This window comes from Pholcus phalangioides, unplaced genomic scaffold (genome assembly GCF_987345545.1).
Source record: "Pholcus phalangioides strain wild (caught in Gottingen) unplaced genomic scaffold, Ppha-v1.0 ptg000014l_1, whole genome shotgun sequence".
Taxonomy (NCBI): Eukaryota; Metazoa; Arthropoda; class Arachnida; order Araneae; family Pholcidae; genus Pholcus; species Pholcus phalangioides.
Genome location: NW_028301607.1, coordinates 3,332,846 through 3,348,984, shown reverse-complemented (window position 1 = coordinate 3,348,984; position 16,139 = coordinate 3,332,846). Strand labels below are relative to the sequence as shown.

Here is a 16,139-nt window from a genome sequence, read left to right as displayed (position 1 = left end):
TTTCGGGAGGTTGAGAGACAAAGCTAAAATTCAGGAGACTTAGCAGCTATGTTATTCACACGCTTATTACACTTACTTTTGAATGTACTTAATGAGAAAAATTAAGACCTTCACTGCTATACATTATAGCAGCTGAATCCAAAGGACCAGTGAAATGTCTGAAACGATTCAACGGACCACTTGTGTCCCGTATTACAGGATTACATCCTTGTATTTTTGGTTGTTCCAAAACCCTGTATTTTTGGTTTATTGTTTTTTTATATCCTTTGTCTCGTTTTTTAAACGATGTTTATTTGAATTGGTAATGTTCACTTAAATTATGAATAAACAGCACTTTCATAAGTAATTATCATAATTATGGCTATAAATACAAATATTAAACTCACATTTTCACTCTCAATGAAATACAGTATGGCAGTGGAAAGTTTTGTCCCACACAGCTCCCATGATCGAAAAAAAACCCTCCAGCTTGCCGCAATACACACTTTAAGAAACACTGCAGTATGGCCATTTGAATTTTTTTTTTTCAAATACATCTCTGTTTACTGCGACCTGTAGAGTAGCCCTTTATTTCCCTGCCCTTCCCCCATTTGCAATTAGTGACATCCCATATTTGGGATTGCAAGTTCCAGAATTTTCCTTGATGAGGTATGGTGAACTTAAGTATGAAAGTGCAATTTTCATTTGACCCCATGTGGATAACACTAATATCAATTACAACTAATGGATAATTTTTTCATTCAGTTAGAATTGAATTGCCATCTGTCGGCAGACCACCAATGAAATCTTCACAGACCACTACTGGTCCACAGACAATAGGTTGAGAAATGCTGCATTATAGCACAGCACAAATTATATTATTTTTGCACATGCGATTGAAAACATTTTAGACATTTCCAGGGCTCTCACTCAAGAAATGAGAAAAAGTAAGAAAACGCAGGACTAAAAAGTAGGATGGGGGGAGCGTAACCCCCTTATACAACATAATCATGGGAAAAAATCCCTAAAAAAAATTTTTTTTGCAAAAAAAAAAAATTCAAATAATTTAAAAACATTGTTTTAATTTTGAATTAACTTTTTTTTCCCCCTAGCTCTATTTCAGTCAAGCCAAAATAAAATTACAAATAACTTGGTTACAAAACCAATTTTTAGTCAAAACAGTGCACTAGCAACAACAGATAATTTTTTGCTGTCTCTCCTCATATATATTACATTCTTTTTTGGAGTCTTCCAAAGTGCAGAGCTCGTCAACTCTCTTCGACAAGGCACAGCAAATTTCGAAGACGTATGTTTTTTAAGAATGACACACCTTCGAGACTACTTTCAAAAGCACAATGCAAAATGTATAAATTACAAGATCCAACGTAAATAAGGCAAGAGAACCAGATAGCTTTACTGCGTTGTTCATCATTTTTTAAATTTTACTGTTTCGATCACATTTTACTGTTCAATGCCAGTGTGATCATTTTTGACAAATGAAGCACTTCCATTTCTAGCTCTTTGCTGAGCATTGTAAATATTGTTTACGCCTCTTCATGCCTTAAAAATACAGAAGACAACTGAACGCTATTGGGTAGCATCAGAATCACCAAACCTGGGTAGCATCAGAATCACCAAACCTAGAATAGGCTTATGTATTTAACTGCTTTGAAATGCAAACTGTTGTTTCACCTATTTGCACCATAATTTTGAATGATGAAAGTTACTGTCCAAGACCATGAAGTAATAAATATAAAATTATTTTTCCATCCAGACAGAAGTTTTTAATGACTACTATACTTGTCCAACCCTCAAACTAAGCAAATGAAAAATTAATAAATCAAATGGCCCACATGCACCCCCCCCCAAATTACCTTAAAAATGATACAATTTCTGCTTTGGCAGAATCATTAATTGCATTCTCCAACATTTGTAATATTTGGCAATATATCAATAATTTCCTGCTCAATTAAAATCAATTACACAAATTTTGTCAATAGCATTTGGTAAAAAGTAGGACAAAACTGAGAAAGTAGGACAAAAAAGTAGGGTGAGTGGGAGCCCTGCATTTCAACCACTCGAGTGCAAGGCACGTTCGTGAGTCGCCTTTCACACACCACTTGAGAGGGCGAAACATCAAGAAATATTCATCAATCACAACAGCCGAACAATCAAAATAACTTTTGCAATGTTAGAAGATTGTTTCGGATGTTTCACTGAGGATTGGTAGCCATGTTGAATCCATTAGCAAGAATAAAGTGCTCTGTTTTCAGTTTTCTATATAAAAAATATTTATTTCCTGTACAAGGATTTCTTATTGCCAACATATGCATCAGTTTTCTCTAAATAATCTAAATAACACTTTGATGAACAAAACATTTGAACGAATAAAAGTCAACATAATATTTACAAGTTTTCCTTCAATCTGGAATAATAATATAATTTAAGAGACATGAATGGTAAGAGATCTACTGATGCTTTACAGGAGCATCTGGACCGAGAGTGTCCCCCTTGTTTGTTGAAACAGCATCACCCGTTGACGCAGATGTGGAACAGCAAGCGTTGCCGCCGCCGTTGGTATCGTCGTCCTTGTCCATGAGCTCAAGGCACTGGAGATTAGATGCAGAGTCGTCGCTCGATGGCATCCTTATGCCTGCAACTCCTTTCTTCGGAGCCGTGATCAGATCTCTCTTGATTCTCCTGCGACGGAAAGGATCACACCGCCTGTACTGGATGTTGTTCTCGAAGTCAATCACATAAAGAAAGCCGGCGATGAGAACCTCACACCTTTTGGAAATATAAAATTCAAAGGTTTCAATATAGTGACTAATTTTCCATGGATTCACTTTTGCGGGAAAGAATGGTGGCCTGCAATTATTGTAAACGTTTCGATAGGAATGATCCCTCCCCCTCTATGGTCACCCCTCTTTTACTGTCATTTCTTTTTTTCTTTTTTCTGCCCCACCGGTGTCTGCAGAAGAGGAGTTTCACTGTACTGTATATGGCAATAATCCACAGACTTTCATGAAAATCGACGCATATTTCAATCATACAGAAATTTCAATTTAGCCTCGCCTTAATTATGTCGGATAATCAAGGTTACGCTGTATTTCAGACAAAAAATAAGTTTTTTCTTAAATGAAAAGATAAAGAAAAAGAAAATATAGTCTCCATCTATTTGTACAGAAATTTTTTAAGAGGAAAATCTTACTGGTTTTTCTTTGCTTTATAAGCTGCCTCAATTTCTGTGCTTGTCCTTTCGTCATACTGCCACCAACCACTCTTGCCTTCGTAAAACCATTGGTAGGAGCCTTCAAATGCAATAGTAGATTTTTCCACGGCTATCAAGCAAGGATTATCCAAATAATTTGCCGGAATTTCCTATTTTAAGGGGAAAAAAATCGAGTTTACAAAATCTGTTATTGGCAAAATACTTTCATGAATGAACTGAAACAAGCAAAATTTCATACACATTGTATACATCATTTACACACATTGCAAACACCCCCACTTATACCTTCTTCAACATGATGAACTCATAAGCCCCGTTTACATGTGCAATAAAATATCCCGGGTAGTTACCCGTAACAGGAATTTTCGCTACAATCCGTTTACATGCCGTTCAGTTTATGCTGGTACTCCCTCTCTTCTATTTGGAAGTCGTCACTGGTTACGTAGGTTGAACGGAAGTGGTTGGTTCAAGATGGCTGACAAAGGAGCTTACGGTAGTTTTCATGGCACAAAGGATTATGGGAGAGGAGTTCGGAGTCACCTACCATTATTCTACAACAAAGATGGGACTCTTTTGACGGATCTTCATCCCTCCTTTTTTTCATTCAGCAATGATTCATTTTTTAATAAAAATTAATGAGAGATTAAATTGGAAGAGAAGTTCTCTGGGCAGTCAGTGATACGAGTTCATTTTACTCAATGTTTCCCAATAGCGGCGGTTAGCATTATAAGGTGATGTAACTTGATACTAAATTTGAAGATTTATTTTCTGCTAAATCAGAAGAAGCAGGGCCATCTCAAGAGTATCATGGGCCCCCCGGGCCAAGTGGTTTTTCGGTGGCCTTACCTGGTTAATCCTAGAACATTTCAACCACATCTAATTTTTGTGAGGCCCCTCTTCTCTTAAGGGCTTCAGGCCGTGCCCGGGTGGGCCCATGCATTAAGAACTGAGAAGAAGCAGCGCCTGACAGGCTGAAAAAGTATAGGCACAGACTGTGATCGTTGGTCAGTCAGCGGTTGAAGTCTTGGCAACAAATCTTTGAATTTAGTGGCCTATCCAGTTATGACACCTCCTGGATGGTGCCAACTGCTGGTGTTCTGGAATTAAAACCAACTCATACTAACAATGGGACTTTGCCCCCCCCCCCCGGAGGCCTTCTTTTCTTAATTGATAACGGCCACGAAAACCTTATCAGGTGAATTCCTGAATTCAACAAAAAATTATGAGTGTAGAACAATCAGATACTTGTCTGCACATAGCACATCGCTTGCTTTGATGAGTGGCGCCCTTAACACAAAGGTAGCAGAAAATATGCTTGCACGGCAGCTGAACTGGTTGAATACATGGCTGGAGGCAAACGGCACATTCGATGCATTCCTTCTCTGCTTGTATCTTCTCTTCGGACGCACCTTGTTCAAAAATAATAATGAAAATAATAAATATGTGCTATATATTTATTTTCCTCTCAGATATCACAAAAGTTTAACCAAATCTCAAGATATACTAAAAACATACTGAAAAATAGTTGTAGCAAAGGAAAAATATGTTTGCCAACGTCAAATGAAATTGAAACAAACGCAAACCTGCCAACCTTCAGAAGGTTACATTCTTGTAACTTTCTTAACGAAAATCCTGCAATTTACTTACATATCTGGCAAATGCACTTTCGGATACAATTGAACAACCGACGTTAGTTGACCCAAAATTGCAATTTTAAGTCAACTAATGTTGGTTATTCAATTGTCATTTGTATTTACAAAAGGTAATTCATTTGTATTTACAAAAGGTAATTCATTTGTATTTACAAAAGGTAATTCATTTGTATTTACAAAAGGTAATTCATTTGTATTTACAAAAGGTAATTCATTTGTATTTACAAAAGGTAATTCATTTGTATTTACAAAAGGTAATTCATTTGTATTTACAAATGCACTTTTGCACGCCAAATTTCTTTTTATGTCCATAATAAGAACCACCATAAAATGAGACATATAAGGGTGACGATATTTACCCACACTTTACGAGACATTCCTGTGTTATTTGTTGTACAATTATTTTCTAAAGGAATGCAAATTTTTTTCAACAATGCTTCTTTCAGACGTACCAACTTTCGGAATCCAGAAATCCAGAGATTCTCCCGAAGGGGGGGTGCCCTCTCCCCGGCACTCATAGACTCAATCAAAATAAAAATTTTATCAATTAAGAAAAAGTTCCATTTCCCCCCCCCCCCTCAGAGCAGAATATAATTCAATGTCAGTCTTTTCATGCAGAAAATAGAGAAATCACATCTACATATACTGTTCATAAAACATAAGTGTTTCCTTTAACATGGATGTTATCAGCGATTGATAATCTTGGGTATATGAACTCTTAAAAGCAGTTTTATATTTTCTTTCTGAAGACATATTTAATCGGAGGAAACAATTTAAAAAACTTCAAAATACAAAGCTACTGACAAAAAAACTTGTGTTTACCGCACGGCTGTTAATGGAATACAATAACGATTACACAGGAATTTCGGCAACCAAGGTCATGCCCCTGGTAAATGATTGCCGATAAACGCTATGTAAATAAAGTCACGCCTTTTCCAGTTGCTTAAATGTGGTCACCAAGACTTTTTTTAGGGATGCTTGATGGAAATGATCCCGGCTGTCCTCTATGGGTGTTTTCCCTACTGACAACGGCAGCTATTGACGTCATGACAATGTGAAAGCTCATGGAAAATCTAATTTTCTACAAAAATCCGGAGTTCCTCCCGCCTAAATCCGGAGAGTTGACAGGTCTGTTCTTTGAATATTTTTTTTTACCGTACACTGCCCAGGCACTACCGTCAATCGTCAATTTTAGCCATTGCTTCAGTTAAGGGCTGGGCGATGTTAGGTGCATTATTATCCACTTACACAACACACATGACAATAAAACATGCTATAGAAATAAAATAAAAAACTACAAACAATTACGATAACACACACTTTACACACAACAAAGATGATACTTTCTGGAGATTTTTGTTATGTTTCAACATTAAAAGCATTTTTCCAGAAATCATTCTAATTAACAAATTTAAAGAAGCCCAAAATTTCCATCCCATCACAATTAGGAATTTTGTAAAGAACTAGCGACGTCCTGTATTTCCCGGTACATAGATCCTGATTTTTTGCAACTTGACCACCGTTCATACAAGGTGCTGTGGTTCAGGTGATGAGATATTGCAAAAGCTTCTTCATGAAAATGGGGGGGGGGGGGGAGTTGCTTTCTAAAGAAACGAAACAATGGCAGTGGAAAACAGCAAACTCCTCTTCATTTTTTTAAAATCAGTTTCTTTTTTACATAATAGTGTTTCATAAGACATTCATTATGCATTCCTGAAGTAAATTCCACCAGAAACCAATAGGGCGATGATTTTTTAATTTATTGAATCTCCACTGAAGTTTAAGAAAATGACATGGACCACTGTTCAGCCGAACGCTTCAATTGAAAACTGTCAACATAAATTCATAATCCAAAAGCCCTGTAATTATTGCTAAATCTGTAAAGTTGGCAGGTCTGCAAATGCTTGACATAAGATAGGCCTACTGGCAAATTAAGGGAAAAAGGTATTATGTGAAGGGTTATCTTATTCAATATACTACCTTGAACAATCAAGCGATAATTTCATTTAAATTCATGCAACATTATATGATCAAAATCCATAAATTCCCTCGCACTGTATCATTTCAAGATATTTTCCAAGCGATAAAAATATTTGAATAAACAACAACCCCGCAATTTAATAGACTACAGTAGTAGATTTGGTAGACTGAGCGAGTGCTCAGACAAAAGTGAAACTTATTGCTTTATCCTCACAAAACGAATTCAATTCGATCTGAGAAAATCCAAAAAATTTTGTATTGGCACCTAAAATTGGGCAAAAGAAAAAAAGCTTGGGTCCAAAAATATTTGGTTTGGCGCTTAGATTTTTTCTGAATTTCTCAAGCCCTGCACTAAACCCCATGAAAATCTTACTTCAGTTGTGCAGTTGACTCTGTAGCTCTTCAGCCACCAGAAATTGGAACCAAAGCAATACAAAAGGTCATGATACTACAACTTCACAGCGATAATGTTTTGAAACTGATGTTCATATAGATCTTAGGATGTTTCTCTTACGCCATAATCATTTAACATAATTTTTAGACTCACCTGAGCAGTCCTCTCCTGGATCTTCCTCCGACATAATACACTACCTGTAAAGATATAAAAATGGATATAGTTGATTTTGAAGCTTGAGTTCCCCACTCAATAAAACGTAACCAAGCATTTAATAAAACAAGTGTATCGCAGACAAAATAGGGGTACTCTGTATAAATGACCAATCCCAACAAGTTAAATTAATAATGATTGCTCATGTGAATAGTGGTTTAAGTTGTAAAGAATGGTGTTGGGTATAGACTGCATTGATATTAGTGAGAACGATGTTGGTTGAGAAAATTGTGAGTATTCGTTCTTATCATTGAATATATTGGGTATGTGATATAAAGTCATAAGCCGAGATAGAGAGTTTTGGAGGCTGCTACGCCCTACTCTGACATGATCTGGGACCACAAATGTAAGAGTAGGGTGCAGCCGCCTTTAAGAGTGTTGGGGGGGGGGGGGGAAAGAGCATAAATATGCAGAGAATATATATATATGCAGAGCATAAATATGCAGAGAATATATATATATGCAGAGCATAAATAAATCGATATGATTGATGAGGCTCTCCTTTTATGATCCCCTTCCCCTATCTCCACTCGTGGATTTAGTTGGATGGAAACACGATTATTTAGTCCAAAAATTACATTGGCAACTGTAGAACAGCCAAGCAAGCAGCAACATATCCAGGGTGATAGGTTGGTCATAGTGGACCTGTGACACACAGCCTACATGCTCCCCCAGACCAGTAGACTACTTTTCTGAAATGGGACACCTTAAATCATTAATCTACGACACACGATCAAAAGCAGTGAAAGAACTTTTTGCTGCGATTCTTGTTGCTGCTGAAAGATTAACTCGACACCAGGGCCTCTGCATGCAGGTACACCATTCCTTCATTCACTGGTGTCAGTTGTACAACAGTACCCTCAGATGCCTACTATGAACAGCTTGTCAACCCTGTTACACATTGTTAATTTTTTATTTTCTCTGATATCCGCAACGTCTGTGGGGCTGTTTCAGAACTTAGTTTTACAATTGAATAAATGTATTCCAACCTAAGGTTCCATTGCAAAAGTTATTTATCTTGATGTGTATGACCACTCCTAGAAGTTTGTCAGCGGAGTTCTAGACCAAACCTGTAGGCTATATGGAAGATTTGTTCACCGAACATTTCTGCCGCTAAGCAGGTTTGGCATGACATTGGGGGGAGGGGGCACTATAACAAGAAACAAGGATAAAATACATTTTAGTGAGAGACATATAAGTAAATAGCATTAGCACGCTATATATTTGACCGGGAGTGTGCAGAAAATAGTCTTTTAAGTGAGAGATCACTATATTTATTCCACAATATGAAAAAAGCCTAATCAATTATACATGGTGTAACTAAACTGATGGTCAGAACAGTAAGCAGTGATGGAGAGAGAACTCGTCAAGACAAACAACTTCCACCATTCAATGTGGGTGGTCGGGAAGAGAGTAGACGCTATCTCTGGAGTGGAAGAAACGTCACACGTTGCCTTTCTATCCACGCCTCGATAACACCTACGAGAGTAGCCGCGGACCTATCGTGAACGGCTACTAGAAACATCTTCCCTGAGCCCCTCTCTGCCACCAAAAACCCACTGCCCCTCCACCCTGTGATCTCTGGAGGAGTTCCTCTTCCCAAACTCTGATTCATCTATCTCTACTATCTTCCCTGTGCCGCTTATTTTTTCCGACTTGAGCTCAATATGATTTAGAATAATTTCATGAACGAATTGCCGCCAGTCGGCCAAGGTGTGAGATGAAAAAAAATACTCCTCTGCTATCCTACTGGAGCTTTCACCTCACACAAAGGAATAGGTGAGCAGCGATACCTCATAGAGATTCAACTTGTTGCAAGTGAACCACGACCTGCACCTGACTTCTGGGTTCCACAACTCCTAACTGTGCATTCCCAATCAGAAAGTCACCATCGGAAAGTTTTTTTTCGGGACAACCCTCATGGCACAGTTGCATTTACTGCAAAGCATTTCTGACCTAATGAGCCATGATTCTCTCAAGAATTCTAAGAAAAGGGGCTTATTTCGGCACAGGTAAGATAAATAAAACACTATGTTGCCCCCTCCCTTTTTCCCCAACGTTGCCCTACCATAAGAAAATGTTAGATTGAGGTCTTTACAAATTTTATCCTGATATTTCTTAACTACGCTAAACAAAGAAGGCATGACAATGGGTAAATGAAATAATGAATGAAAAAATAATATAAAGGGAACGGTACAACCTGACCAGTTGAAAGATTAATAATCCAAGTGACGCAATGAGAGAAACAGAAAATGAACCAACAAACCAAGAGATGCGGTTAACAAAAGAAAAAACCTGTTTTGCGAAGCGAGCGCCATCTGAAATGGAAAATTCTAGAAAACACGGCAACCCAGAACCCCATTCTGCCGGTCTTGGCAACTATTTCTTATTGCGGAGAAAAAAATTGCCAAAGTCGTGGCGGACAATACTGCATCTGTTCCCCTTTTGCAAAACCCACCATTCAGCTGCAGCCTGATTTACTACAAAATGTACCAGCAACTCTTCGAGCAATTATGTGGTTCCAGTACGACAGAGCGGCAGCACATTTCCTTATGCAGTATTGTACGGAACTACATGGATGTTGCCTTTCCGAACAGATAGATTGGCAGGGCCAGTCTCTTAGCTTCCCAGATCTCCCGATTTGTCATGCCTGGATTTCTTTTCTCTGAGGACAGCTAAAAAAGAGCCATTTACGCGACACCCATCGAATCAAAAGTGGACCTTGTTAACCGAATTAGCATGGCAGCTGCAGACATTCGTGAAATGCCACGCATCTTCCGACACGTACACAATTCACTTTATTGCCGATGTGACGACTCACTTGAGCATTTGTTGTAAGGTTTCCAATAATACTGATTCTTTGTCTTTTATTATTTGCCTTTACCATGTTTACTACATTTTCACTAAGCAGGTGCCCTCTCGCGGCTTGCTTTCAGACCCCACACTACACAGTGAAAGTTGCTTGCTTCTGCGAGTTCTATCCTTCTTACCCTTACAGTTAAAATTCTGACCATAAGTTCGGTTATGTTACTGTCAAAGCCCAAAGTAGCCAGCAATGTCCGAAATTCCAGCCCCGATATAGTGATCCTCTCTATGTCCCTATCTATTGATCCTTATGATTTAGCGTCATTGACATGTTGACAAACTTTTTCTTTTGTTTGATAATTATGGCCATTTATAATTAGACTACCATTCACTAATGCATAATTTTATTTTGTTCCCTTGAACCCAGGCATAGGTGAGAGATCACTGTATTTTCTCAAGTTAACAAACCCAAAGTTAATATATAAACTAAGAAAATGTGTATAATTCATCAATTGATAAATACTGATGGCAATCCAGTTTTCATTAAAAATGATGTTCTGGGGAGCTACCTAGCTGGAAGGGCAGTTATTGAAGGGCTCACCAATTTTTGACATATCGAAAATCATAGTACCCAAATCTCATTACGAGGCCCTGGGGTGGCCATGTCCGGATAGGCCCACGAACTTAAGACGGCCCTGGACATGGTCCATGAATCAACGGCATGACAATGAAAACAGTGTGAAAGGTTATACAATAAGGTACCAATGACAACTAACTATGGTCCCACCAGTAGTGAAAATTTCAATCAAAGAAATTATAATTAGGTGGTAATTAAATAATGATTATATAACTACTTGTTATCTCTCGATTATAATACAACTTCAAATAACCGTTGAATGTATTTCGAATTATGTAAACAAACACAACAACGAATTGTCAGCAATAATCTCCAATTGATCGTTGCCAGCTTTACAGTACGTAATTTTAATATACACGTTTCACAAAATCACCGCGAGGTGACAGCAGTAAAGCCGGGTTTTCCTAGGAGCAGGTTTCCTGTGTCGCGCGCAACGTGATTCGCCCAGCGCGACACGCCGTCCACTCACCAGTAAGAAAAGCAGTATGACTGTTTTCCTACAGAGCGCAATACGCCTCACGACAGCGATTTACGTCGGGCGTGATTGGCCGACTGCTTCTGGAGGAGTCAAATGCGTCGTGCGCCGCGGCTTTGCCGATATTCTCTTCACTCTTGTGACTTGCGTCTGCAGCAGACCCAAAACCAGCAAACCGGAGCATGCAGACGACAGAGTAGCTGATGCCAAAGCCATATACTTTATATAGCCGCACTGATCTGATGCGCCTCGCTAGGAAAACACAAACACGTAGCGTGACTATGTAACACGTTTCTGTGGGAGCGAAACAGTCTAATTCGGTTCACGCTGCTCGAAACACCTATTCCTAGGAAAACCCGGTTTAAATACATGGTAAAATCCCCTTCCCGCAAGCATTCCGAAAAATGTGCTGCCATCTATCAGAAGAATTATATAGTCAGGTATTTTACACTGGGAAAGTATTAAAAATTGCATTTATTTATTTTTATTTTTTTTTCTTTTCAAAAATTTTTTTGCTTGTTGGACTCTCAAAATTTCCAAACGGACCAATTTTGTGCAAATTTTTCTCCACGAATAGGGGAAATTACCCACGAGTGTTACCATCACTGAGTAAATAACAGAAGAATTTCGATAATTTTTGGTGGCAATACCGCATTTCCGCCCGCAGAAGACACCAGAAACTGAAGTCGCCATCCAGTCCAGAAGACACGATGTTTAACGTGGTCGACTCCGTGAAAGGATTAATCAAGGGTGACTTCGTCGTCATCGACAACAACATATTCCGGCTTCACTACAAGTACACGTCCTGCGTGCTGTTGCTGTTCAGCATGTTCGTCACGACGAAGCAGATCATAATGGAACCGATAAGCTGTTTCCCGGGCAGCGATAAGTCCGTCCCGGAGAAGGTCATGAACTCCTTCTGCTGGGTCCACTCGACTTTCAGCGTCGTCGGTGCCTGGGAGAAGAGGATCGGACAGGAGATACCGTACCCTGGAGTAGCCAAGCACACCCCGAGGGAACAGAGCACGTACCACGCCTACTACCAGTACGTCGGGCTGGTGCTGCTCCTGCAGGCGGCTCTCTTCTACGTCCCGCGGCACCTGTGGAAGAGCCTTGAGGGACGCAGGCTGAAGACCATCGTCCTGGAGCTGAACAACCCCGTGATGGACCAGGACAAGAGAGAGCACCAGATCAAGATGCTCGCCGGGTATCTGGAAACCTGCCTGGGTAACCACAAGATGTACGTCGCGCACTTCCTCCTGTGCGAGTTTCTGAACCTCGTTAATGTCGTCGGGCAGTTCTACATGCTGGACGCTTTCTTCGGCGGGGAGTTCACGACGTACGGGGCCAAGGTTTACACGTTCTCCGGCTGGCTGATGTCCGTCCAGTACGACCCGATGATGAACCGATTCCCGCGCGTCGCCAAGTGCCAGTTCCGCATGTTCGGCGATTCCGGCGACGTCGAGCTGTACGACGTCATGTGCATCCTGCCCATCAACGTCCTGAACGAGAAGATCTTCCTGTTCGAGTGGTTCTGGTTCATGTTCCTGATCTTCCTGTCGGTCGTCATCCTGATCCTGCACGTCATGCTGCTGATAACGCCCAGGGCAAGGGTCCTGTTCCTGAGGGCCAAGGCCCGGCTGGTGAAGGCCAGCGACGTCGAGTCGATCCTCGGGAAGTGCGACGTCAGCGACTGGTTTCTCTTCTATCTGCTGGCCAAGAATCTTGACCGTCACAATTTCCGCGACGTTTCCGCGGAGCTGTTGAGACTGTTAGGGAAGAGGCAGAAAGAAAAGGTTTGATTTTTGATTAGCGTGTTTTGCGCCTGTCGACGATTCATCGACAATTCATTGTAACCGGTGCTACTTAGACGTTTATTACTAAGTGTTTTTCTATTTCATGTAGTGTCTAAAAATTCAACCGGTTTCTTAGTGTATTTTGACATTATTATGTAGAAACCATTGTTTGTTATGCCTAAATTGTAGTTTGCTGTTGACCGTAGTATATATAACGTATTTATAATAAAGCACGTTCAAGTTATGTAAATAGGGATTATTTCATAATGTGTGCTGTGTAAAAAAAAAAAAAAAAGTTGCTTATTTTAAAGCAGGGCCGTAAGGGCAAATGCTCCCCTCCCCCCAAAATTTTGCAAATGTACGTTGTGAGAAATGGTTTGGATTTCTAAAGTGGGGCCCGTGTGGACAATGGGCTCCCAAAATTTTATAGATTTATGTTGCGGGAAATAGTACAAGTTTCTTATTTCTAAAGCTGGGCAGATGGGGCCCGAAAATTTTATAGATGTGTGTTGTGGAAAATGGTTTGTTTCCCATTTCGAAGCTGTTGGGGTCCGCAAAATATTGTAGATGTATATTGTGAGAAATGTTTTAGGTTTCTAATTTCTAAAGCTGGCATGTAGGGATATCTGAACACATGGGCCCACTCTGGCGCCCTAAGAAAAAAAATCTGCGTGAAATTTTTGGCAGCAAGTGTTTAAATAGGCAGGAGGTATTTCCAGATAGGGGAGACTTCCGAAAAATCACTAGGCCCTAGGAGCCTATGACGCTCTTAAGACGGCCCTACCTTAAAAGGCGAATGGGTACCTCCAAAATTTTAAACTATTAATAAATAAAATTATAAATATAAATTATGTAAATATAAATTAAATAAAATTAAAAAATTTTAAATTTTAATCTACTGACGAAATTAAACACCATTAATATTTCGCAAAGAACAGCCTTGCTGTTGTTTCAGGGTTTGTAACTGGTTTGTTTCAGGGTGCACCAGTAACTTGCCTAGAAATATCTGAAATTAAACATGCGTAACTTTACATACATAATTTTTAGGAAATTTCGACCACATCTTATTGTGTGGGCTCCCGGGCCGTGCCCTGGTTGGCGTATATGCTAATGCGGCTTGCAGGGCTTATATCAATGTCTGGCCCAGCCGGTGATGAGACTACGGGAAAAGGGACAAAACCTGCTGGTTTTCAGGTATGGGGTCATTCAAGTATTACGCAAGCAGATTTTCAGTCATTTTTGACCCCCCCCCCTCCCCACCTTAGAATATTTCATAGTTCCAACAAGGGGGGGTTGATGACGTAAGCAACCTTCAAACCCACCTCCTCTTGCCATCAAAAAGACAGCGAATCCGAAACTCCCTTCCCCCCCCCCCTCGTTGCTGACGTAATACTTTAATGACCCCTATTAGGCTATCGTGTTTCGGGAATTTTTTTTTTCCCCGTATTAAAAATGTTCAATATTGTTTCCAAGCAGAGCTGTTTTAAGCTCGGCATAGGCCGTGGTGACGTGAGTCCGTCACCATAACCACTCGACCATCACAGTGGCGTTAAGTCGGACTGCCTACGGTTGGGATTTTCACCGCACCCCCCCCCCCCCCCCCCACAGGCCAGGGCCGTCATCACCACAGTATGTTCAGATCCTTCATATCCTGGAGCTAGGACAGGATATTTTGCGCTTTCCCTTTAGGTAAATGCATTTAGCGGGAAATAACACCGGATTCGTTCCAGGCTGGCGAAGGGGGAGGGGGGAGGGCGCACCAAATAAGGAGCAAAAAAGTTATTGCAGATAGAATTGCAATAAACCTTGTTCGGCTTATTTAGGCAACTCTTTTGGAGTCATTTTTGGCGATAGTTGGCTATGTCCCGTATTTGGAATTCCGATTTCCCGTATTTCTTTCGAGGAAATATAGTCAGTCCAGAAATATCTAGCTCTCATTAAAAATGAAAATAAAAAAACAATTCATTTCTAATGTTTCTTTAATTTAGATTTGTTTCTTTCGTGAGTCGCCATATTGGTTGCCTTGTATGTTCCCTCAAGTCGGGCAACAATGGTTTTTGGGCCTCAACAATCACTTTCCGAACGCTTACTTTGGTTACCGTGGTTCCCTAGCAATGCGTTTCAGACGTGTATATGCCTTTACAATGGTTTGTCACTTTTTCAATAGTCGTCAGAATCAGCATCACCTAAAATCATCCGTTTATATGCGTTACTGATGGTCGGTCTTGACTTACGAAAGTTTCTCCCGTAAGCTTTACGGACGTGACCTGGCGTGGTTAGCATTTCCTCTATGGGGATTATTGCTATCTAGTTTTCAAAGATATATAAACGAGTTTTCCTCCTTTTCTTTAAATACCAGATGGAAGCAGCTCTTCTATAATAGGTTTCCCTTTTCCGATAATGTTTTCCTGTCTGCAGGTAAAATTGAGAAGGGAAGCGGAATATGTTTGGTCTTAAAGGTCAAACTGTATCGATAGGTATAAGTTATCTGCTATTTTTCATAGACGTTGAGTCAGAGCGGGCATCAAAATTATTGTTCCATGTAATGTCTCACACAAGCCCTTGAAATGAGCAGAGGATGGAACAAAATACAAGATGTCACAGATTTATTTCTCAGAGCAGCTATTTACTCGTATTTACATACAGATATTTTGACGGAACACGTGACCTACAAATAACGCGTTATGTCTTCCCGATACAATTTCACAACTTAGTTCCGTTCCAGCAGCGCTACTCAGAAGGCGTTCAAGTATTACGCCAGCAGATTTTTAGCTATTTCTGACCCCCCCCCCCCTCCCTTGTCAGCAAATTCTCGTCTTCATTCACCCACCACCTAAAGTATATTGGGATCAGATACGTACGCGGGAGAGGGGGGGGGGGTGCAACGAGCCCTGCTATGCCCCCTCCCCATCCCGATGATTAAAATAAATTTGATGAAAAAAATATTTAAAAACAAAAATTTCGGAAGAAAATACT

At 40.0% G+C, this 16,139-nt stretch overlaps 2 protein-coding genes across 2 annotated transcripts; one reads left to right on the top strand and one right to left on the bottom strand.

Moving 5' to 3' along the window:
* Positions 1–2,252: 2,252 nt before the first annotated feature.
* On the bottom strand, positions 2,253–11,228 carry Rnf146 (Ring finger protein 146). The gene is made up of 5 exons (XM_089241542.1): positions 11,110–11,228; positions 7,391–7,434; positions 4,457–4,620; positions 3,191–3,360; positions 2,253–2,766 (listed from the first exon to the last, which is right to left on the bottom strand). The coding sequence occupies exons 2-5, from the start codon at positions 7,422–7,424 to the stop codon at positions 2,448–2,450; spliced, it is 687 nt and encodes a 228-aa protein (XP_089097668.1). The 5' UTR covers positions 7,425–7,434; positions 11,110–11,228; the 3' UTR covers positions 2,253–2,447.
* Positions 11,229–12,077: 849 nt separating this feature from the next.
* Positions 12,078–13,169, top strand: LOC149077935 (innexin inx2-like). The gene has a single exon (XM_089242082.1). It carries the CDS (start codon positions 12,078–12,080, stop codon positions 13,167–13,169), a length of 1,092 nt encoding a protein of 363 aa, XP_089098208.1.
* Positions 13,170–16,139: the final 2,970 nt, after the last annotated feature.